The 25,646-nt window shown below is 50.6% G+C and overlaps 1 protein-coding gene across 1 annotated transcript in view; it reads left to right on the top strand.

Moving 5' to 3' along the window:
• Positions 1-25,646, top strand: part of TMEM214 (transmembrane protein 214) — a 656,291-nt gene that overhangs the window by 452,232 nt on the left and 178,413 nt on the right. The window contains exon 14 of the mRNA XM_069605536.1: positions 15,693-15,789. Within this exon, the coding sequence (XP_069461637.1) occupies positions 15,693-15,789 (97 nt within the window). The remainder of the gene's footprint in view (positions 1-15,692; positions 15,790-25,646) is intronic.

Below are 25,646 nucleotides of genomic sequence, written 5' to 3'. Positions count from 1 at the left end.
TGAGATCAAGGGAGAGTCTGTTCCAAGTTTGAGCAGCTATGACCAGAAAACTGGAGCCGCCAGCTGTGCGCTTTTTGAAACTGGGCGCAACTAAAGTATAAGCATTGGTCATTCTAGTGGGACGCTTTGAGATTCTCTTGTTGACTCTGTTTACCAAGTAGGGAGGAGCTATGTTGTTAAGACATTTAGAGGTGAGGGAGAGGGTTTTGCGGGCAATCCTGTCTTTGATTTTTAGCCAATGGATATTTTTTCTGGAGGTGGAAATATGAGCTCTATTAGGAATATTTAAAGCTACTCTAATAGCGTTATTTTGGAGAGTTTGGAGTTTATCAAGGATATACTTGTTAGATCCTGCATATAGAGCATTACAGTAATACAGCTTGGATATGAGTGCATTAGCTAGTGTAATGCAGCTAGTTTCAGTTAGAAATGGTCTACATGCTCTGATCAATTTACAAGTATATGCAGTGGAAGATGCTAGTGAGTTAGTTTGTTTCTTGAAGGTGAGCGCTGAGTCGAGACTGCAGGCATCACTTTGATGACATTATTGTCGATGTTGAATGAGGCATAGTTCGGGTCGAGTTTTTTGATGGCCAACTCTGAGCCGAGGATCAGTAACTCAGTTTTGTTGTCATTCAAGCAGAGGCCGTGAGATGCCATCCATGCCTGAATGAGGAGATATATCTTATTTACTAAGGCTGTCTTCCAAGAAGTTGCCCGAAAGGGGTATAAGGATCTGAGTGTCATCTGCGTAATTAGTGTAGAGGACACCCAGTCTGTCCAACTTGTCAAACAAAGGCTTAGTAAAGATGTTATACATCGTCGGAGATGCACATGATCCTTGAGGGACACCGCATGAAACTTGTGTGGGATCAGCGGCTGCTAGTGGGGAGAAGACTCTCATTGTCCGGTTTGCAAGGAAGGATTGTACCCAAGTTATGGCATCACTTGAAAAATGAGCGGCAGAACTGAGGTGATTGCATAAGACTGCGTGATCTACCAAGTCGAAGGCCGCAGATAGGTCAAGGAGGAGTAGCATAGCTGATTTGCCATTGTCCTTCAACTCGTCAATTTGGGTCTTAAGGTCAATCAGGGCTGTTTCAGTACCATGAAGGGGACGGAAGCCAGATTGACGTGAGCCTAGTAAATTGTTAGTTTCTAGGTATTCCTGAATTTGCAGGTAAGCTACTCTGTCAATTATTTTAAGCAGAAATGGGACGGTGGTGATGGGTCTGTAATTTGTCGGTATTGCGGGGTCAAGTGTTTGTTTTTTTAGTAAGGGAAGCACCCAAGATTGTTTTAGGTTATTAGGCACCTAGGTTAGACTTAAATGATGCATTGGTGAGTTTAGAGATGAAGGGGTCTAGGTCTCTAGCTGCATCTTTTATAATTTGAGCAGGGCAATTATCTCCTTTGCAGTTGGATGGCTTTAGAGATAGTATGATTTTTTCTGTCTCCAATATAGTTATTTGTCTGAAGCTAAATAGGTGAGGGGTGTTAGGCTGGTTTAGAGGAAGCTGTGACTGAGGTGTAGACTCCGTTGGCTGGAGCAGGGAAGCTCTTTTATTGGCAATTTTGGTTTGGAGCAAACTAATTTTACCTGCCTGGGCATTTTGTATATTAGTGCACCAGAGTTTATTTTTAGGAATGTTATCAGTCGGGGGTATGGGTGATTCCATTTCACGGAGGATGGAGAATAGTTCCTTGGTATCTGATTTAGCCTTAGATATTCTATCATTAAAGGTATTCCTTTTAGTGCTTATGATTTCCTTTTTATACTGTTTGGCGAGAGTGGCTAATTTAATTTTGTTCACCTCAGTGGGTGAGTGTTGCCAAATTGCCTGCAGCTTTCTTTTTTGAATTCTGAGGTCTTTCAACTGTGGTGTGAACCAGTTGTTCAGGTGACCAAGTTGTTTTCTTTTACAAATTTTGGTGGGGGCAATCAAGTCAAGTGCCTTAATCATCGTACTGTTGTAGGCTTCCACAAGCGATGTAGGGTCTGTGATGTTATTTAGATTGTCGAGAGTGGGGAGGAGGTGGGGTAAGAGTTGTTCTGCTGTGATATCTTTTTTACTTCTGGTGGGGAGTGGAGGGGCAATAAGTATAGGTTTGGGTCGGATAAGGTGAAGTGAGGCATTGAATACAATTAAGTAGTGGTCAGTCCAAGATTCTGGCATTATGTTGGTAATGCTAATGTTGCAATTCCGATCAGCAACCCAGTCTAGGGTCCTACCTTTGGCATGAGTAGGGGAGGAGACTTTTTGTGTTAGGGCATAGTCATTCAATAGTGAAGCAACAGATAGGGCGTGTTTGTCATTACAGTCATTAAAGCCCAGGTTAAAGTCTCCCAGTAGTAGAATTTGAGCGTGGTCTTTAGTGTTATTAGTTAAGATACTAGTCAGGTCGTCTTCAAAGGATCCTAGTGGTCCAGGTGGTCTGTAGATGACATACATGGTAAGGGAAGGGTTACAAGAAAGGTGAAGTTTAGCAGTAAGGAGTTCACATGATTGAAATAGCAAGGTAGTAGCTAATCTGATGGGTAAGGTGGATTTGTGAATGATGGCTAGGCCACCTCCTTTGGTATTAGGTCTGTCGACTCTTAGTAGTTGGTAGCCATCCGGTATTGCTAGCATGATGGCAGGGCCAGCCGCCTCATGGAGCCAGGTTTCGGTTATGACCAATAGGTCTAAGTTCTCATTGGTTAAAGTGTCGGAGATCTCTGTAGCGTGGGCTACCATGGATCTAGCATTGACGAGTGACCCAGTTAGTGATAGGGTGCTAGTTGGTATAGTAATGGGAAGTTGTTTATTTTTAGTTGGGGTGACTCTTTGTGATGGTGACTGGTTAGTTGTTATGAGGGCAGGGTGGAGAGGGGCAGATTTGACGTATTGCGAACGTTTGTTTGCTGGATCGATATAGCCTCTATAGTTGTGGTAGGATGATGGTTCATGGAGACGGGGCAATCTTGCCCTCAGTCTCATGTTTTTATCCTTAGGGGGGTGTAAAGCAACAGATGCAAGTGCCATGGTGGTGAGGAGGCTCAGTACAAGGTGTAATGTTTGGTATTGGGTGATTTTCATTATGGTCGTGGGCAGGGAGGTGTTAATGATAGGCAAACCCAAGTTTGGACTATAGGTGTAGACTGGTGCCGTGTGCAAAGACGTGTAGCTATATTAGTTGTGGCAATTCGGTAGCAGGGAAGTCTAGGCAATCTAGTAAGAGACCGTATACTGGTAGTTAGGTAATCTAGGCAAGTACAAGTGGGCTAAGACCTGAGTGGGCAGGCGTACTAGGCAAAGTACAAATAAGCTAGGACCTATGTGGGTAGGCAAACTAGGCAGGTACAAGTAGTGGCAGACTAGGCAAGTACAAGTAGTGGCAAACTAGGCAAGTACAGGTTAGCTAACTAAAGCAGTGTTTCATCTAAATGCGAGAATCACAGCGCAGCCAAAAACACATTGGAAAACATAGAGTAACTAGGGGAGTTCACAGTGAGTCATTAATTGCAGTGTTTAAGGCATCAAAATGCAGTATGAAAGGGATAGCTTGAAATAAGTTGCTAAGGAGGTGATTTGCTGAGGTCTATGTGGCATAGTATTTAAACAAGTGATAAAATAATAGAGTGCGTTCTCACGGCATGGAAGTCACCATGGATGCATCATAAATACTCCATTTCTAATGTACATCTGTGCAGTAGTTGGATTGGGCAGCTAAGCGCGTTAGGTCTCACATGTAAGATCCACAATAGACATTAAACGCGTGTCATTAGAACAGTCGGTAGTGAAGAGGTGATACTGCCAGAAATAGTGTACCCGTTGGGCAGGGGGTCCGCCGGGAATTCCACGTCAACCGGCAGTGACGCAGGGTGTCTGGCCGACGGCCAGAAAGACAGGGACAGGACTAGAGCCTTTGTGCAGGCCTTAGTGCGATGGCCGGCTATGCCTCCCGGCGTTTGATAGGCTATCTTTTGTGGTCAGGTGTGGTCGAGTGGCCCAGTCAGGCGAGGCGGCAGCGTGAGGGCCCGAAAACAATGGAAGAGTGGGCTAATAACGTTGGGTGGCCATCTTGGAGAGGGGTGCCAGCCGGCCAATCGCCTTAGAGTGCATTTCTGTCTCCTAGGAGACTAAGCACAGGGAGTGTTGGGCACCTCCCTAACTTCCTGTCCCTGCCAAACACCCTGGAGTCAGAGGCAAAACGAACAAAGGGACCAAACCTGGTTTGGTGCGCAGAGTAAATCTCAAGAAGGACATTTCCACAAAGAAATGGCAAAAAAAGACGACCCGGCTGTTTTTATAAAAATGGCACCCTTGGGTGCTTTAATGCAGCTGCGAACGCAGCCTGCGGTAAGAGCACACTGCAGTAGTTAAAAGTAAACCACTGCCACCAGCCATTCATCGAGAAAAGGGTAACATAAAAATGTTACATGAGAAACTAGACAAAGGGGATGTTAAGTAACCTCTGCAGCACCCTATTGTAAGATAGTGTGTGTCTGGGTCTAGAAAGTTACAAATGTAAGTAAAGTCAATTTCACTTCACTGCTCTTGGATACAGTAGTTTATCCAAGTGTAGGTATTTAAACCTTGGGGAAATCTAAAAGACTTCCCTGTGCCACTGCACTGAAGGTGCTGTGTGACACAATGTAAACATGATGCCTATGGAGTTTGTCAGACTCCATACTTAAAAGGAAACACAGAGTTGAAATCACATAAAAATACAAGTCCTCTCCAGGATAAAAATCCAGCAAAGTTGCTGGGGGTTCTCTAAGGTAGAGGGGAATTGGCACATTCCTGAGAATTCATTTCTGAGAATTCTCCCCAACACAGCCCCTACTTACCTGTCTGAGAAAATCATCCGGGCCACCTCTTCCAGACCTAAGAGAACTCATCATGCAAACCAGTTGTACATTCCCACAATAAAAAGGCCCAAAGCAGGCGGCGCCAGGTTCCCTCACATTGCACCTAAATCATGGAATGCCTTACAAAATTCTCTCTGGGCTGAGACCTCACATATGTCCTTTCGGAAAACACTGAAAACTATGCTCTTCAACGAATCCATGCCATCCTACGGCAATCGTCAGCCTTAGTACCCCTTTCCACATATCCTCTCCATCCCGGCCTTTGTACATCGGCACATACTCCACTACACCTTTGTCATTTACTTTGTTACCTCACTGTTAGCAGGTTTCATGTAACCAAGTAAGCCTGCTTGTAACAGTGTCACAATGCGCTTGGGCTGTTTGTGAGCTTTATATATGTAAACAAATAAATGAATACATTTTTCACCCCTAAAAGACATAGGGAGGAGGATTCCTGCCCTAGTTTCCGCAAAGTGCAAAATCTCGCCAGCCATACCCCACAGGAAGAGGTTTTTGAATTCTCAGAACCTGAAGAGGTCTATGAGGATCCCTATGACCAACAAGACAATCCCTTTGGGCAGGACATACCTGACCCTTGCTCAGATTGGGGCCGAGATCAGCCTGTAGAGGAAGCACCTTGGCTTTGCTCCATTCCAACACTGACCCAAACACCATTTGTCTTGATCCTCCTTCCTCGCCTCCACAGACGAGCTTCACACCAAAAGGCATTTAATGCAATCCTGAAAAGGGCTGCAGAACATTTCCAGATTGCTACGCAGGAGGTTGCACAAGATACTGACTTTGTAGAGGACATCCTGAAGGATAAACCTGCAAGTCAGTCTATACCCCTGCTGAGTTCCATCAAGAAGCGCGTCGCACCATCTTTGCTGTCCCCTTCACTTACAAGGGCCGTCAACCCTCGGGTTGAAAACTGTTCCACCCATACCCCTCTGACCCGTTGTACAGCCGGGGGCATGCCATTCCAGACTCCCTTGTAGTTACTACTACCAAAAAGAAGGCTGGGGTGCCATTATCTACTTCAGGAGTTTCTCCAAGAAGTCCCAGAACGGGTACGATCGCGCCTACTGGCGGTAGTCTCGGAAGGGAAACGGGCCACCCATAACATCCTAAAAAATATGTTGGCTGCAGCTGAGACGGCAGGGTGGACCCTGGTCAGGGTACTCTTCTTAAAAGGCATGCCTGGCTCAAGAACTCGGGGTTTAAGCCAGAAACCCAGGCCTCACTAATAAACCAGTGTAGGGGGCACATTTCTTTGGGAAAGTTTTGGATGATGCCTTAGAACCAGCGTCAAAGGAGCATGAGACGCAAGTCTCTATCAAATTATGGCTTGCCCTTACCAACAACGGGGAGGTAACTCTCGCTGCTCCTCTCAGGGGCAATCTTTTCCCCATACAACCAGTGTGGAACAGAGGGTACATCATGGCCCACCGGACAGGGTGCAGCTGGCACCGGTCAATACCAGCAGAGGGGACAGCAAAGAGGCAAAGGCAGAGGTATGAACTCCACCCCAAGAGGCTTCCCGGCCTCCTCTCAGAAATGACGCACTAGTCCGGGTCCCGTGCCTCCCCGGTCGGGGACGTTTAACATCTTTTCTTCATGCATGGGAGGGGGGGGGTCACTTCAGACGAGTGGGTGCTCAAGACCATAGCCCACGGTTATTGTATCGAGTTCCACCGGCCACTTAGATACCGTCCACCAACATCCAGATGCCCATCACCAGCCCACCTGCAGATTCTGCTGCAAGAGGTGCAGATCCTTCAAGAAAAGGTTTCTATAGAAGTTGTCCCTATTCATCATGTGAACGAGGGTATTTATTCAGTGTACTTCCTTGTACCCAAAAGGATCTCCCCATGCGCCCTGTGTTAGACTTGCGCCCAGCAAACAAATTTGTCAAGCCACAAAAGTTCAGAATGACAACATTGCAGGAAGTAATCCCACTGTTAACACAGGAGGATTACATGGCCACATTGGATATGAAAGATGCATACTTTCATATTTCAATGTTGCCAGCGCACAGAAAGTACCTAAGGTTCATGATAGAGGACAAGCACTATCAGTTCAAGGTCCTTCCCTTTGACATTGTTTTAGCCCCAAGGGTGTTTACGAAGGTTCTGGCGGTAGTAACGGCTCACCTGCGCAGGCAGTCCATTCCAGTCTATCCTTACCTCGACGGCTGGCTGATAACAGGGGATTCGTACGGAACATGCCCATCAAATACCCAGAAGATGGTAGATTCTTCAGCCTGGGATTCTCCATCAACGAGAAAAAGTCCAGCCTCGACCCCAGCCAAGTTGAGCAATTTTTGGGGGCTCTAATTTAGAACAAAGACTGCCCCATCTCCCCCCCCTTCCAACGAGGGGGTTCAAAACATGCTGTTCCAGATCCCTCACTATGTAGCCAATCACGATGTGACGTACGCAAAGCCATGCGACTGTTAGGGATGATGGCCTCCTGCATTTATCTAGTACCACATGCACGCTTGCGCATGCCCCCATGCAAGAGTGGTTCTCGAGCCAATGGTGTCAGGCCAGCGGACAATGGGACGATCTAGTGGTTGTTTTGGCAGCCCTTGTTCACTCTCTGCAGTGATGGTCAAGGGAAAACCTCTTGCAGGGGAAAACCTTCACCACCCCCGCAGTAGAAGCCACTCTCACCACGGACGCATCTGTGACTGGGTCGGGGGGGTGGGGGGGGCCTCACCTACTTCATCAGACGGCACATGACAACTCTGTGGTGGTCTCTCCAATGGCCACTTCACACCACTAGTCCATGGGTCAAACTCCATTTCTCCAGCATGGGGTCTGGCATGGATTCACATGCTCATGAATATTCCCCGTCGTCCGGCTGGGAATCCTCGGTAAAGAAAAAACCAGTATCAGTTTCGTTTCTGATCTGTCTTTCGTAGTAATAACCAATCACTGGTCTCTGCGTCATACTGACCACAGCCAATGACTGCCCTCTACCTAAGCACCGCCTCTGGCAGCCATCTTCAGATTTTTACCGCACGTTCATGTGTTGGGATCCTCGTGCTATTGCTCTCGAGCGTTAGTGCTATTTTTTCACGTTTTTTCTCAAAAACTTCGTTTTTTCGGTCAAAAGAGCCTCAAGCTCCACCGACTTTCCATCCGATCAACGGGGACCCGTGTCGGATTCGTCTGCGCCCCTCAAGGGTGAAGATTTCGTCGAGCTACGCTTTTGGAGGATTCCAGAAGTTTCTCAGGCCCGGACATGGCCCAGGAGAAGGGAAGCTCGACGCCCGGAAAGCTGTTCAGGATCTGCCCTGGATGCCAGCTGCAGAACGTCTTTAAGGAGGACGAACACTCCTTTTGTCTCTACTGCTTACATGAGGACAAGACGCACGTGGAGAAGGACTGTGCGTTTTGCGGCAATATGTCGGAGCGGACCATGAAGGACCGCCATCAACGTCTCGCCAACTGGCTGGAAGGGAAGAGCCCGTCAGGCGAGAAGAAGAGGAAGAAATCCGAGCGGTCTTCTAAGACATTTGAGGACGCCCCGGCGACGGGGGTCCAACACAAGGCCAAGCACCGCGAGTCCACTGGCACCGGGAGCGCCGAACGGTCGGGCTCTACGGGCGCCAGGCAGGGCGCATCCTCCCCGGCACCTTCAGCCACGAGCCAACGCTCTGGGTCGGGTAAGAGGAAGGGCGAGCACCCGGCGAAGCTCCTGGAGAGGCCCCGGTCGAGCTCGAAGGCCCCATCGGAGGGGGAGCGAGGCAGTGCCCCCCCCCCCTCAAGGATAAGGCGGTGAGCGCACCTAAGGTGGTGAAGGCCTTAATCCATCCGGCCAAGCCCTCTATCGATACTGTCGCGGCGGCCCTGGCTCAGCCTGTGGAGGCTACACCAGTGGTGGCGACCTCGGGGCTCAGTCTCCCTGCCACCTCGGAGGGAGTCCTCTTTTGTGCCCATCGATAGGACCCCCGTGAAATCCCCGGCGGGGAAGAAAAAGGGGGGGGGGCAGGGCGTCGTCGTAGATTTGGCTTCAACCTCGGAGGAAGAGCTGATCGAGGTCTTAAGCCACGGCCTTGGCGTGGAAGAAGACAGGCCCGTCGGGATGGATCCCGACGCAGGTGACGACGACATCGTCGAGGGTGCCGACGGGGCCCTTGATCGCCCGTCGGATTCCCCTCTGCCAGCGCCGCAAGACAACTCGGCGGCCATTTTGTTGGCTATACAGTCCTTATGCTCAGAGATAAGGACGAGACTACCGTTGCCGACGGAGGAACCTCTCCCGTCGGGGGATCCCGAACCGGGACCTTCTGGTGTTCCCCCGCCCAAGAAAAGGAGGATTCACCCTCCACCTCCTTTTCAGCCGTCGCGCCCCGTCCAGCCCTCCTCCCCGTCCACCCGAGGGGATGATACGGGGACTGACACGGCAGCGACGGGTACGGACGACGAGGTATACGACGAGGATCTACCGTCGTCACCTCCCACCAGGGCTTCTCCGCCCGACGAGATTGGATCGATCCACTCCATGATCGCCAGGGCATCCGAGCTTTTCCAACTCTGCCCTGAGGAGAAGAAAAAGGAAGGATTCCTTTATCAACGGCGCGAGGCCAAGAGGAAGACGGTCCTCGCGGTGCCTCTACTGGACGACATTTGGGATGAGGGCCTCGCCCTCCTCAAGAACCCTTCCACGACGCCAGCTAGAAGAGACCGGTACGAGAAGAAACACCGGGTCCCGGACGCGGCCCCCCTGTGCCTCCGGGCGCAGCCTACCCCGTACTCCGTCGTCTCCGCGGCGGCCAGGAAGAAAGCAGGGGGGGGTGCGGCCTCCACATCGACTTCCCCACCGGACGGCGAGGGAAAGAAATTGGACGCTATGGGACGCAGGGTCATTTCGTCTGCAGCGACGTTGATTAAGGCGGCCAACGCCTTGGCTATCGTGGCCCGCTACGACAGGGAGCTATGGTACAAACTGGCTCCCCTGCTGGACTTCCTACCGGACGACAAGAGGGCGGATGCCCTGGAGATCCTACAGGAAGGTGAGGTGGCGTCGGACCACGCCATCACTATTGCAACAGACATCGCCGACACTGGGTTTCGCCAGTTGGGCAACGGCGTGTGCCTTAGGCGGCGTGGATGGCTCAAGGCTACGGACTTCCGTCAAGACGTACAGACCAGAGTCCTGGACATGCCGTTCGATGGGAACAACCTGTTTGGGAAAACAGTGGACGATTCCCTTCAGGCCATTAAAGCGGACACTGAGACGGCCCGGGCCCTTGGGGTTCTGCAGCAACGACGGACGCCCTTTCGGAGCAGCGGAGGCAAGGGCGCCTCCAAAGGTTCCGGCGGCGGTTTCTCCGCCTACCGTCAAGCGGCTCGCTCGTCGTCTCAGGAGGCCTACAGAGGACGAGGCAAGTCTGGCGGACCCCGCCGTCGTCGCCAAGGAGGTCAAGGCGGCAAAGCCTCGTCGAAACAGGATTGAACCGGCTGTGGGGTCGGGCCCCCACCGAAGCACCCCGGTGGGAGGCCGGCTGGCGAGCTTTGTCAGCGTGTGGGAGTCCATCTCCACCGACCGTTGGGTGCTGGACGCCTTAGCCCGGGGCCACGCGCTCGAGTTTCAAAGAAGGTGCCCGCGCGTCCCCCCCGTGGCCAGGAAAGAGCTTCACGTCCCTCAGCTTCTCCTGGAGGTAAAGGCGATGCTCAGGAAGGGCGCCATCGAACTCGTCCCAAAGAGGCTTCTGGGCTCCGGAGTTTACTCGAGATACTTCCTCGTGAAGAAGAAGACGGGAGGATGGCGCCCCATCCTAGACCTGCGACTTCTGAACAAGTTCATCAAGGCGCAGAAGTTCCGGATGGTCACCCTCCAGCACGTCCTGGGTCAGCTGGAGGAAGGAGACTTCCTGTCGTCGTTGGATTTGGAGGATGCCTACTTCCATATTCCCATCCTAAAGGGGCACCGAAAATTCCTCAGGTTTGTGGTCCAAGGGCGTCACTACCAGTTCAAAGCCCTCCCCTTCGGACTTCGGTCGGCACCCAGGGTATTCACCAAGTGCCTTGCACCGGTGGCGGCGCAGCTGCGCCGCGAGGGGATCCACGTCTACCCCTACCTGGACGACTGGCTCATCCGAGCCAAGACGAGGGAGCTCGCCGTGGAGCACACGGCAAGGACCGTCCAACTTCTCACGGACCTGGGATTCTCCGTGAACTACGCCAAGTCCCACCTGGTACCCGCGCAAAACGCACTGTTTCTGGGAGCGAAGCTCGACACAGTGTCCCTTCTGGCCTCCCCGTCGGAGGAAAGGACCAGGTCCATCCTGGGCAAGGTACAGCGGATGTTGGTTTCCGACGCGGCCAAGGTGAGGTCCATCAAGTCCCTCCTCGGAATGATGTCTTCTTGCATCTACCTCATTCCCATGTGCAGGCTCCGGATGCGCCCGTTGCAGGAGTTCCTGGACGCGCGCTGGATCCAGACGACGGGCGGCTTCGAGGAGAGGATCACACTCGACGAGAGTTTCCGCCGAGCGGTCCGGTGGTGAGGCACCCGCGCGCATCTGACGGCGGGCATGGACTTCCAGACCCCAGACCACCAGTAGACAGTGACCACGGATGCCTCCCTGGAAGGGTGGGGAGCGCACACCGAAAATCTGCACGTGAGAGGCCTTTGGCTCCCGACGGAGAAGTCCCTCCATATCAACGTCCTGGAGCTCCGTGCAGTCTTCTGGGCCCTCAGGTCCTTCCTTCCGTCCCTCAAGGGCAAGGTGGTGAGGATCTTCACCGACAACACCACCACCATGTTTTACATCAGGAAACAGGGCGGAACCAGGTCACCAGCACTGTCCAAGGAGGCGCAGGACCTGTGGCATTGGGCCGTCGCCCAAAGGATGTTTCTGGTGCCGTTTCATCTGGCAGGGATAAAAAACACCATCGCCGACTCACTCAGCAGGGAGCTGCGCTCGTGCCACGAGTGGGAACTACGGCAGGATCTAGTGGATCGCCTCTTCCGACGGTGGGGCACACCCCAGATCGACCTGTTCGCGACGGCGACGAACTCCAAGTGCCGGAGGTTCGCCAGCAGGTTTCCCCAGGCGAGGAGCATGGGCGATGCTTTCTCATTCCCCTGGGAGGGCCTGTTCCTCTACGCGTTCCCTCCTTTGCCACTGCTAATCCGGCTCGTCAACCAGCTCAAGAGGTCACGGTGCAGGATGATCCTCGTCGCACCTGCGTGGCCGAGGCAGATATGGTTCCCGGACCTTCTGGACTTGTCAGCGTCCCCGCCAATCAAGCTGCCGGTGGACGCGGATCTACTCTCCAGGGAAGGAGGCGCCATCCTCCACCACGACCCGAAATCGCTGAACTTGCAGGCCTGGCTCCTGCATTGCTAGAGTTTGGAGGATACGACATACCGGCCGACTGCAGAGAGGTTCTTGCAAAGGCCAGGGCGTCCTCGACTCTTAAATGCTACGGACACAAATGGAAGAGGTTCTCTGTCTGGTGCCATGCACAGAAGATTAACCCTCTACGGATTACGGCTCCCCAGGTACTGCCGTACCTGCTGACGCTGGCCAAAGCTGGACTGGCACACGCGTCCATCAAGATTCATCTTGCTGCGATCTCCCGATACACCAGAACCACGGGCCGGACATCCTTGTGGTCTCATCGTCTGGTGAAAGAGTTCATGAAGGGACTGTTCAGATCGTTCCCGCCGGTGAAGGCTCCGGCCCCGGCGTGGGAGCTCAACGTGGTGCTGACCAAGCTCATGGGACCTCCGTTCGTGCCTCTGCACTCGGCCCCGTTGAAGTTTCTGTCGTGGAAAACAGCGTTTCTTGTGGCCATCACCTCCGCACGACGGGTGGGTGAGATCCAGGCCCTTTCCTGCAAGGCCCCGTACTTGACTTTTCACGACACGAGGGTAGTGCTCAGGACGCACCCCTCCTTCATGCCCAAGGTACCGTCGGACTTCCATCTCAACGAACCCTTGGTGTTGCCTGTGTTCTTCCCGTCGCCTTCGTCGCCGGCTGAGAGGACTTTGCACTCGCTGGATGTGGCTAGAGCGCTGAAGTTCTACGTGGACCGCACGAAGTGTTTTCGGAAGACGTCACAACTCTTTGTGAACTTTGGACCTGTCAATCAGGGGAAGGCTCTCTCGAAGGCTTCCATTTCCAGATGGCTCTCCGGCTGTATCATGTACTGTCATCGGTTGGCAAACCGACCGCTGCCTGGCCGTCCGAGAGCCCATTCCACCAGAGCGATCGCAGCTACCACGGCGTTCCTTTCTGGTGTGCCCCTGCTGGACATATGCAGGGCTGCTACGTGGAGGTCGACGCACACCTTCACGAAATTCTACTGCGTCGATCGGGATTCCAGGGAGGAGTCCAGGGTCGGCCAAGCAGTGCTGCGCAACCTGTTCGCCTGAGGTGAGCCTGGTGAGGAGGTAAGATGCTTAATGTTGAGTTTGATGTAATGCTTAATGTTGAGCCTTTGCCACCTCCCGTGGTTGTGCATGTGTGTACTGCTATGTATTCTTTATTCATGAGCATGTGAATCCATGCCAGACCCCATGCTGGAGAAGGAACAAGTTACTTACCTGTTACTGTTGTTCACCAGCATGGGTCTGGCATGGATTCACATGCGAACCCTCCCGCCTACCCCTCTGCGGCTCTTCACTTGGTCATACTGCCACTTCACGTGCTTCCAAATCTGAAGATGGCTGCCAGAGGCGGTGCTTAGGTAGAGGGCAGTCATTGGCTGTGGTCAGTATGACGCAGAGACCAGTGATTGGTTATTACTACGAAAGACAGATCAGAAACAAAACTGATACTGGTTTTTTCTTTACCGAGGATTCCCAGCCTGACGACGGGGAATATTCATGAGCATGTGAATCCATGCCAGATCCATGCTGGAGAACAACAGTTACAGGTAAGTAACTTGTTCCTTACACACCCATGGCCAGGCAATATTGGGGAAAGTGAAGTAAGGTGTAATGAGCTTAGATTCTGTCTGCCTTTGACTTGAGCTACATCTATTCACAGGCTTTGTGGTTCCTGTGCCTGCCGCTTCACTTATAGATGAAAGTTAGTTTTCCTGAGTCAGCTGGGAGAAGTTTTGCAGCCAAGCTTCATTGCACTTTTCCAGCACGCTGTTTTTTTTAGGATTGGTCCAAAGTGAGTTGGATTCATCATCCCATTATATGAATGTTTGAAGGCCGATAACCAAGGCTTATTTGGGTAGAAGATAGCATGTCATGTATTTTCAGGCTAGTGATGACAACGTGGCTTGGATTTAAAGCCAACGTTACAAGTTGTATGGTTTCTGTCCCCAATGAACCTTTTGGAAAAATAGTTCTTTGCATTGGCTTGTGTATTCAAGGCTGGTCACATTGTGATGTATGGGATAAAAGGAAACTTAAGTCACATGTTCAATTTGTTTAATATCTGTACAGAGTACTGTAATTAAGCTTATTAGTGCTTACAGAGAATTGTGAAATGCAGTGACCCACACAGTTAGTACTATTACTAAAGTGACTATGTATTTGGCGCATAGCGCCAAAGCTATATAGCACATACTAGCCCCAATTCAAAAGTCAAACATTCTGCTAGTTGCACATTATTATCCAGTGTTCATAATGGCTGTCGGTACAAACTGACAGTTTCCACATCACCTCAATGAATGAAATGCATGTTAAAACAGGTGAAATCCACAACCCACGATGGCACGCACCGATGCAAATGTGCTCACACCATTCCACACAGATGTGCATAGAAGACTGGCAAACGGAGGCAGACATATGAAGAGGTGCAGAACTGATCAATGGTCAGTGAGTTCGCTTATGAGAATGGAACATAACATGTAGGTCACAAGTTTGAATCCTGGCTGGGCTGCATTATCATTTCCTTCCCTGTCAAGCATCTGTAAATCTCTGCACATGTGCCACTGAGATCTTGCTGCAAAGACAGTCCAGGAGAATCGGGGGCACTAAGCATGCAATGGGTCATGTTGTGTAGCAATATCATGAAGGTCCCGATTGCTGAGTGCTTTCTAGTGCAGAGTCTGAATCTACCAAAACCGTGCAGTGCAGTTGTTTTCAGCACCACTGAGAATATAAGTTACTCCATAAATGATCCACCTAGCTCAGTATCAAAGATCATTTAGCAATGGTAAAAAGCCTAAATGAATTGTTAAAATATACAAACTCTATATTGCAGCCATTAGTTGCATCGAAATACTGTAGGTGTTGTGGCAGTCCTTTGAAGCTGTGTCAAGAATGAGTATAAAGTCGGCACCAGTCTAAAAGCACACGTGGCCTACCCCAAATTCTCTTGACAAATATATAGTAAATTAAGTGATTTTTGGGCTGGCAAAGTTGGCTACTTCACTGCGATTTAGTGATAAATTAGTCAAAATTAAACTTTCTGGTTACATTCCAGACATTTACCCCACTGTAAATGCTATGAAAATGAACATCTGTGCAATAACTCAATGTAAGAATGAGATTGCGTTACCTCATCAACATTCCATTGAAGACCCAATTACATGTGTTCTTAAGAACCGCATACCACCATTTTATTTCGATTTATATTTGAGGGAATGGTCGTGCTACTACCATTACGGTTTGAAACGCTCTATCAGCCAAAAGAAAGGAGAAATAATGGACCGAACAGAAAAAAATTAACTGAAAGGCATAGCACCCAGAAAGTCGAACGCTGTTAGAATCTCTCCAAAATCGAGGTGGGGACTTTATAGCAAATGTGTCCAAATGTATCTAAAAGTGTTTGTAAAGTGCCTGCGTGTTTATTCTTTCACTCATTATGAGAGTCTTCCTAACCACCGTTTTACTGTGCCACCTTTGTTTTTAGCTTCCGCCTCTGCTCTTGTCCTGCGACGCTCTGGCTTAATGGAGGTTTCTGAACAAGCTTGGAATAAAGTTTCTCACTTCTCTCTGGAAGGATACAGGTGTGTGTTAACTAATTTGGAAAGCTTTTTAGTTCCTTTCTATTTCTTCTGCAGAAACTTCATGTATTTGTGTATGCCCTTTAATATTGCTCTGAATTTCGGGTCTGTGCCAGGATATATACCCCAGTCATCAAATCTGATGTAGCTCTGTTCCCTTAGCATTGGAGCTGTTTTTCCAACTTTCCCTCCATTTACATCATGACCATGACTTTTTGCTATTGTTGTTCCCGTCCTGACCTTTTGAGGCAAGTAAAGCCTTTTTGTTTTTCTCATTGCTTAGCTCAACAGTTTGGGGGCAGGGTGCCGTCCCTAAGGCTACCAGTGAAAGGGGAACCCGCCTCCCTTTGCGAGATTGCTTGTTAATAGGTTGAACACATCACCTTACAGTGAAGTACAGCATGTATAATTTGTATCACTTTTACGACCTGTGCAAGGGGGACTGGTGGCAGCAGATATAGTACTACTGTGTTTTTCTCCCGTGCACATCTGCATTTTAATTACCACATACATAACAATGGCTGTCCCACACACTGTTCTTCCTGTCCATTGGCCTTCTTCGTGCCCTTGGGTCAGCAAATGTGTAACGCTCACCTGGCTCCCACGGAGGCGCTGGTCTGGTCTGGGTTGCTGTGGCCTCTTCAAGCGTGATGCGCAGAATTCGGACCACCGATTGAACAGGACCCCCAAATCTTGCTTATCTGGCCCATAGGAATATCCTTCTGCAGATGAGAAAGGGGATTAACTGTCTGCTGAATAGTGTGCTTGCTCCCACCTTTCCCCCTTCGTTCTTCTCGGACTTCCTCCAAAACCCCCGGTGTAAGCTCACCTTATGGTTTGGAAGGATGAACTCTCCATCCTGCTTCTGGTGCAGGGGCGCGCGTTCGTCCAGTTACTTCACTGGTTTTCAGAATGGCGCTGGCAAATCCACTTGACTTTTCTGAGCGATACGCCGTAAGTATGAAGATGCAAAAGTTCAAGTGTGAGCCTCCTTTTATGTTGTTTTTTCCTAGCCTGTGATCTGTCCTTTATTTCAGGTGCAGAACGAAGGCGATGCGTTGAGGGGTTAAATTGCCGGTGGTAAAATCAGGTGAGTTAGTGCTGAGGGCGACCCCTCTAAATGTCTTTATAATTCCCCAGTAATGTCTTTTGTCCTTTCCCCATAGGGGCCGGGGTGCGGTACCTTCCAAAGATGCGGCGCCGACCCGAGATGTGGAATGGTTCACCAAGAAAAGCCGGTAAGTAATATGGCTGAAAATTCGGCTTTCCTCTTGTGTTCCCTTGCTCACCTTTTATCTCTTCTTCTCTCCCCTAGGTGCAGGGATGTGGCGACCGGTGCTGAGAGCCGCGATGGAGCCGGGCGGCGTCTCGGGAACAGGTGAGTGAAGCGCGTCTTCCTTCAGGAATGCTGGCGTGAAGATTCCGGATGCAGGTAAGAAGGTTGAATAAGTTCTTGGTTTTCACCTTTCTCTTCTCTTCTTTCCTTACAGGTGTTCCAGGTTCGAGGCGGGCGTGGCTGGAGTCCAGGTGCAGGAGCTGACACGGTGAGCGTTCAGCTGCTGGGATGCAGAACAACTTGAAGCACGTGTGGCTGTCCGGGCGTGGCTTAAATAGCCTTGGAAGAAGTTCCAGGTGAGTATTCTTCCACAGCCCCACCCAAGTAACAAAATAGTTCCTTCAGAAAAATAGTCCCTCCTAAGCCTCATTTGGCTTGGTTCTTCATGCAGTATGGTCTGCATCAGGTGAGTATGCAGCATGGTCTGCTTCAGGTAAGTGCACCAAACACTTCCCCTTATGAGCCTGGTGCCTATGGCGCCAGGACTGATGTCCAACATGAGCCTGGCGCCAACGGCGCCAGGACAGAGTCCAAAGAGCCCCTATAAAGGGCCGCTGGGCTTTTACCCGGGGGCGTGATGCCTGCTCCCGGGGGTGCTGGGCCTGGCCTGGTGCTCCGGGGGTAGGCATCATGACAAAATGTCTGGGAAAGTTTAGGCTTTCCCCAGAAAAGTGGGAGTGGGAGCATCAAGCTGGATGTGGAAGTTGGGATTTCCTAATCCTAACACACACTCCGGTTTAGGGGGTATGTCTGTTGCTGGGCAGATGTGGGGCAAGAGGCTGTCCATAATTGGACAGCCCTTGCCAGTTTGAATGGTGCACTTCCTTGTCATTGGTCAGCTGCAGGGGACCCTGGCTTTAATTTGGAATAAAAGGAGTCCTGCCGCCATTCTTCAAATCGTCGTTTGGCCCCAAGACCACTACGAACAGTTGCAGATGCTGAAGACCCAAAAGTTTTCCAGCATTGCCTCCTTCGAACCCCTGGGCTGGTGGGGCCAACCAGTTCAGATCCCTGCACAAAGATCCTGCCCTTTGCACCCTTCGTAAGTGTCATGGAACAGTCCTGTGGGCTAACCAGCTCCATCCAGTGCATCTGTGGTGCATCAGTCCCCATTCGGAAGTTCAACTTGACACTTTGCAGGTCACCGGCTTGAGCCTAGGAAGCCAGAATTCCTATTTTGGGGATTCCTACGGCACTTTTTGGTGTCCCTAGACCTTTTCTTTTTACCCCTTTTTTTTAAATTTTTTTTTTAGCTTCTTTAATATCTTTTAGTTGGCCAGAGGGACTGTAAAGACTGGAGGGGGGTGTCTGTACTCCTGCTCTCTATATGGCAGAGGAGAGGCACAGAGGACCCCAGCCAACATTCTCTATTTGGTTAAACGTGGGCAAGCAATCAAGGCCTAGTTCTCTGGAGGTGATGCAGAATGGTTCTTAAGTACAGTGTAGTCCCCAAGCACCCACCAAGGAATGGCCACACACTGTTAGTGAAAACACAGTTCTTTATATATATATATATATATATATATTTCTGAGGCTTGTGGAATCTGCTTAGATCACATGCTGTGCATAGGCCGACATCTAGTGGAAGCTGCAGAGTATTACAGTTTGTTTTTCGAAACTCGAAAATGGGCGTCGACACAGGCGTGCCAGTAATACTATCTCTAGTGTGACGTCCACTGTACCCAAGATCCCTCACGCGTCTAGGATCCTCAGATTGTTTTTTTCCGCCATACTGGTCGGAAGCATCTTGCGGAGTCCCCTGGCCTTAGCCATACTTTTGCTAATAATTGAAAAATATAATTCTTTATTGACATCCTTCCCCACCCCAACGTCGACCCTCGACGACGGCTGGAGAAGACATCGACCGTTGGCTGCCGCACGACGGATCTGGGCCTCGGAAGGCCGCTGGCCTCGGCCCGTGCCTCGTAGGCCGCTGGCCTCGGCCCTGCAAGTAGGGAGAGTGGGGGGTGGTACATACTCTTCACTCTTGGTATATAAGTACACCTTATCTTATATATTTCATACACTTACCAGCCCGCTGCCTTTAGGTGCGTATGGAGGGTACCCCTTTCCAATTCTGCCCCAAGTGCAACCGCAAATACCCTTGGGTCGACAGGCACGCCACGTGCAATCTCTGCTTGCCGAGGGACCACCCCGAAGCGAACTGCAGAGCGTGTAGTAGGTTTAAACCTAAGACACTTAAGGACCGTTCGACTAAGCGTTGGGCCCACCACGCCAGGCAGGCGGCCATGGCAGCGGAGGGCGCCTTCAGCGATGGCAGCGACGCCGTACTTTCGGACGGCGAGGGCATTACGGCGTCGAAAGACAGCCGAGCGCAGGTCCCCGACCTCGGAAGGTCGTCCGGTAGGGCGGCTATGGGGGAAGACCCCCGGCGACGCAAGCGCTACACACCCTACACACACTAAGCACACTAAGTCCAACCGAACCTCGACGACGTCGACTTCTCGGAAAGAGGCACAGATAGAACGGTCCGACTCGGTGTCCTCTGGGCGCTCTCGATCGAGATCGCCTCATTACGCAAGGCAATCATCCACTCTTGCTAAGAGTGCCTCGCTCCCTAGACTAACGGAAGTTCGATCGTCGGAGGACGAAGACGACTTCCACCCCCAGGCCGCGCTCCAAGAGACGGAGCCCGTAGTTAACACCAGCGAGGCCCCACGCTCGAAAAACACAGATACCTCTCCCGATCCTCGACGCCAGGCGTCGAAAGTCTCCGGGGCCTCCAAGGGACAGGGAAAACATTTTTCCACGCACGGGGAGTGGGGGAAACAGCGGAAAGCACATTCTTCCACTCCTGTACAACCATCCTTCCCCCCTAAGCAAACGGATAAATACAAGTCTACTGAGAGATCAACATCCAGCAAGGGTACCCTTGATAAGTCCCCTAAATTGCCTACTAAAGTCATACCCTGTTCCAAAGAATGGTCCAGTGAAGACATAGACAGGGTCATGTCAAGGATGTCTTCCTTGGCTGATTTCTACGACAAGAATCCAGAGCATTTCCTCTCGTATGACCCTCACGGGGCCACACCCTCAGGTTCCACTGATCCTATCCCCCTAAGTAAAAAGGCCCGGTTCGAAAGACCTGAACCCTTCGAGGTGCAGCCTTACTCTACTCCATTCCCTGAGGGGGACCAGGAGTTTGAAATTATGGAGGAACAAGCCGGGACGGAATACTATGCGGATGATGAGGATCAGGAGGAGGGAGAAGATGAGCAGGAAATTTACAGAGTAGATTCCCCGGTAGAGAACGAAGCCCCAGTTACCGACTCGCCAGTCGATAACCAGCCCCTCCTTAATGAGGTTCTCGCTCGCGCGGCAGAACATTTTCACATCGACACCCACGGTGTACAGGAGGAAAGGGACTTCGCAGAAGAGTTGGTGGGAGAGAGGAGGCCGGTCGCTCAGACCATCCCTATCCTTAAATCCATCCAACGAAGAATAGATCCGTCCCTGGTGAACCCAAACCTCACCAGAGCAGTCAACCCCAGGGTCGAAAAGCTTTTCCGGGCAGCCCAGTCTGACCCTCTCTATATAAGAGGACATCTTAAACCAGACTCCCTAGTTGTTACCAACACTCGGAAGAGGGCTGGAACACCCTTATCTTCATCAGAAGCTCCTCCCGACAAGGAGAGCAAGAAACTTTACGGGTTTGGCAGGAAGGTAGCCTCAACGTCCGCCTACCAAGCAAGGATTGCTAACTCCACCACCCTGTTGGCCAGCTACAACTGCCATCAATGGGAAGAGGTCGCGGCGCTCATAGCCTCTGCTCCTGATCTGTTAAAGGGCCAATTGGCTCGGATCTCGGCAGAAGGGAGAGCCGTGTCTGGTTGCATATTAAAAGCAACTTTCGACGCCGCGGACAACGCAGGAAGATTGATAGCAGAAGGTACTGTTATCAAAAGACATGCGTGGTTACGGCAGTCGGGGTTCAAGACAGAAACTCAGGCTTCATTAATAGACAAGCCGGTGGAACCCGATCTATTGTTTGGGAAAGCGGTCGAAGACGCACTTAAAAACGCCAAGGACGAATACGAGACACTGAAATCCCTTGGCCAACTAACCAACAAACCCCCTAACCAGAGGGGGAATAGTAATTTTCGTCGCCCACGCGGCCAAAATTCACAAAGAGGCAACTATGCCCAGGTACAGGGTACACAGTGGAACAACAGCCAGCAGTCTACCCAAATTACGGCAGGGGTAACGAGAGGGCGTGGAAGAGGCAGAGGCAGCCCCAACAAGGGAGGTGGCACGCCTCCACCAAAGCAGTGACGCTCAATTCAGGGTCCCTTCTCACGCAACCCCAGTAGGGGGACGCATTTCCAACTTCACCCAGGCTTGGGAAGGGATCACCTCAGACAGATGGGTGCTGTCAACAGTGTCCACAGGATATTGTATAGAATTACTGCAGCGTCCCCGGAACCATCCTCCACGACAAAGAGTACACTCCTTAGAACATCAGAAGATCCTTCTCGAGGAGATTGCCATTCTGCTAGAAAAGGACGCGATAGAACTCGTCCCAGGACACCAGGTAAACAAGGGTATCTATTCAACTTACTTCCTTGTGCCAAAGAAAGATTTGACAATGCGCCCAGTACTGGACTTACGGCCTGCCAACAAGTATGTCAAGCCCCAAAAATTCCGTATGACCACGCTACAAGAGGTAATCCCCCTCCTAAAAAAGGGGGATTACATGGCAACCTTGGATATGAAAGATGCTTATTTTCATATTTCCAAGCTCCCGGCGCACAGAAAGTACTTGCGCTTCAAGGTGGACAGTCGCCACTACCAATTCAAGGTACTGCCCTTCGGGATAGCTTCAGCACCCAGGGTATTCACCAAGGTACTGGCGGTGGCAGCTGCACACCTACGCATGGAGGCAATCCCAGTGTACCCTTATCTGGACGACTGGCTCATAACGGGGGAAACCCCAGGAATTTGCAGGACAAACATTCAAAGGACTATCGACCTCCTCCACGAATTAGGCTTCTCAATCAACGAGAAGAAGTCGAGCCTAGTGCCAAGCACCTCAAAACAGTTCCTAGGAGCAATCCTAGATACTCAGAAAGGTTTGACCTTCCCTTCGGAAGAGAGAATTCGGAATATACTACTTCAAATTCCACATTATCAGTCCGGTCAACAAATAACGGTACGCAAAGCAATGCGGTTACTGGGCATGATGGCGTCATGCATTTACCTGGTCCCCCCACGCGCGACTGCGCATGCGTCCTATGCAGGAATGGTTGGCGAAACAGTGGTCTCAGGCAAGTGGTCAGTGGGACGATCTAGTGGTCGTTTCGCCAACACTTGTACAGAGCCTACACTGGTGGACAAGAGAGAATCTCGCAAGGGGAAAACCCTTTTACGATCCGAAGTACAGGCAGTGGTGACTACAGATGCATGCCTGACTGGGTGGGGAGCTCACCATCTCCACCACACAGCTCAGGGTCTCTGGTCTCACTCAGTAGCCAAGAACCACATCAACCTGCTAGAGCTTCTGGCAGTATTCAGAGCGCTTCGGGCGTTCGAGCCCCATCTAATAAACTTGTTGGTGCAGATCCGGACGGACAGCACGACAGCCATGTTCTATCTGAACAAGCAAGGAGGGACTCGTTCGCCAAATCTGTCCAAGCTTGCCCAGAAAATCTGGATATGGGCACTCAGGCGGAACATCTTCCTGTCATCGCAACATGTTCCAGGGGAGCTCAATTCCCTAGCGGATGCTCTAAGCAGAGACTCCCTCCCAAAAGAACACGAATGGGTCCTTCACAGAGAGATCGTAGAAGATCTCTTCTCTGTGGGGTTTCCCCACTATAGACTTATTCGCCACAAGCGAAAACAAACAATGCCCAGGATTTGCATCCAGGTTCCCCCAGCCAGACTCCCAAGGGAACGCCCTGTGGATGACCTGGTCAGGGATGTTTGCGTACGCTTTTCCACCAACTCCTCTCATCAGGAAGGTAGTGTACAAGATGAACAAGGAATCAATGACGCTCATCCTAGTTGCTCCCATGTGGGCGAGACAACCATGGTTTCCACACCTACGCAGGATGGCGGTGTGCGAGCCCATCAAACTCCCAGCCTGGTACAACCTACTGTCCCAGCAACAAGGTCAAACAGTGCACCAGCAACCCAATTCAATGAACCTGGCAGCATGGCTCCTGAGGTCATAGAGTTTGGCCATCTCAATTTACCACAGAGGTGTATGGACATCCTAAAAGAATCCAGGAAACCAAACACAAGGCACTGTTACTTTGACAAGTGGAAGAGATTTGTTATTTGGTGCCAGAATAAACAAATCAACCCGGTTGATTGCACTCCTTCCAACATTGTGACATACATGCTCCACCTGCTGGATGCAGGATTGGTTTTTAACTCTCTGAAAGTACACCTGGCTGCCCTCTCGGCTTACACCACATCCCATAACAAGGTGTCGTGGTGGAAAGTACCAGTAGTTAAAGCCTTCATGGAAGGAGTAAAGAGACTTCACCCTCCTATTTCTAACCCACCGCCAGGATGGGACCTTAATGTGGTGCTAGCTAAGCTCATGGGCCCCCCTTTCGAACCCATGCATAAAAGTAGTCTCAAACACCTGACTTATAAAACTGCCTTCTTAGTAGCCATTACCTCTATAAGAAGGGTCAGTGAAATTCAGGCTCTGTCAGTGCAGGATCCTTTCTTTACTATCCACAAAGACAAACTGGTTTTACGCACAAACCCTAGGTTCTCACCTAAATTTATATCTAAATTCCATGTAAACCAGTCCATCGAGCTTCCGGCTTTCTTCCAGAACCCGCAAAGCTCGGCTGAGGTGAAACTACACACCCTAGATGTGCGTAGGGCGGTCCTCTACTATGTAAACAAAACCAGACCGCTAAGGAAAACAGATCAACTGTTTGTCTCCGTAGCTACAGGCAGAGAGGGAGATCGCGTCTCTAAAGGCGCTATCTCGAAGTGGATTATCAACTGTATACAGCTGTGTTACTCTCTTTCTGTAAAAACCTTTGCCTTTTACGCCAAGAGCCCACTCTACTAGAGGCATTGGGGCCACTCTGGCTTTCATTGCAAATGTTCCCCTCGACACCATTTGCAAAGCAGCTACTTGGAGCTCTATTCACACTTTTACTCAGCATTACTGCATTGACACTCATTCCAAGACAGATACACAAGTGGGACAAGCGGTTCTGAGACACGTGTTTGCTCATGACTCTTCTCACATCCCACCTCCTTCTTCTGGTACTGCTCGCTAATCTATGCACAGCATGTGATCTAAGCAGATTCCACAAGCCTCAGAAGGGATACATTACTCACCGTAATCGTATTTCTGATGCTTGTATCTGCTTAGATTCACATGCGACCCACCCTTCCTCCCCTCCGAGAGAAGGCGCATGATTGCTGGTAGTCTTACCTTTCTGTCTATCTGCTTGGATTATCTGTACTCACGCTACTCCTCATGCTTCCTCATGTCGGGGAAAAAAAAATACAATCTGAGGATCCTAGACGCGTGAGGGATCTTGGGTACAGTGGACGTCACACTAGGGATAGTATTACTGGCACGCCTGTGTCGACGCCCATTTTCGAGTTTCGAAAAACAAACTGTAATACTCCGCAGCTTCCACTAGATGTCGGCCTATGCACAGCATGTGAATCTAAGCAGATACAAGCATCAGAAATACGATTACGGTGAGTAATGTATCCCATATGGTCACGTTATAAAGACAACACACTTTGTACGCTGGTAATACTATTATGGCACATATATACAAGTCTACGCAGTACCACTCTTAACTATGGATTCCCTTGAAATGCATCAACTGCTAACAGTTCAAATGGCATACGAATCAGATTATTAGATGAATCACGACAGACACAGAAAGATTGAATAGTTAAATCAAGCAATGGCAGAATACTGACTCCCGTCACCTAGAGACAGATCTGTGCGTGGATCTCTCCCCTGCCCCCCGCCCCCCAACCTGGGCAACCTGTAAATAAAGTGCATTTGACAAGCCCAGTCCAGTTATGCCTATTATAGTCTTGAATCTTTCTTATAGTTCTGCAACCCCAATGTACCTGGTGTTGTAGAGTTCTTCGTCAGGAAATCGACAGGCCCTTCTTGAGTGCACTCCCTTTCAGGCAGGAGCCACGAGTCGTCTAACTTCCAAGATGAAGAAAAGGTGAACGTTGTTGAGGCAGCAGCTTCGGTCCTTGCGGTGCTCGTGGACGATCAGTCGAAAACGTCCTGCAACAGTTGAGGCGTGCGGTGCACCTCGACAATGATGGTTCGTTGCCGCAAAATGTCAAGGAAGAACTTTGGCCCAGCAAGGGGATCGAGGCGCCTGGCGTCGGGGAAGGTGATGTGACCACGGCTGTCAACTGTATCTTCTGCCGTCTGAGGTCTTTGGGTTGCGGGAAACCCACCGGCGGATTCTCCTCAGTCGTCGGTGACCTCGACTTTCTCCGGCAGTAGGAAAGCAGTCGATGGTGATGAACAAGGAGTCCTTGT

This window comes from Ambystoma mexicanum, chromosome 4p (genome assembly GCF_040938575.1).
Source record: "Ambystoma mexicanum isolate Mex_15411 chromosome 4p, UKY_AmexF1_1, whole genome shotgun sequence".
NCBI classification, from domain to species: Eukaryota; Metazoa; Chordata; class Amphibia; order Caudata; family Ambystomatidae; genus Ambystoma; species Ambystoma mexicanum.
The sequence above is the reverse complement of the archived record's forward strand: the minus strand, read 5'-3'. Positions and strand labels throughout refer to the sequence as shown.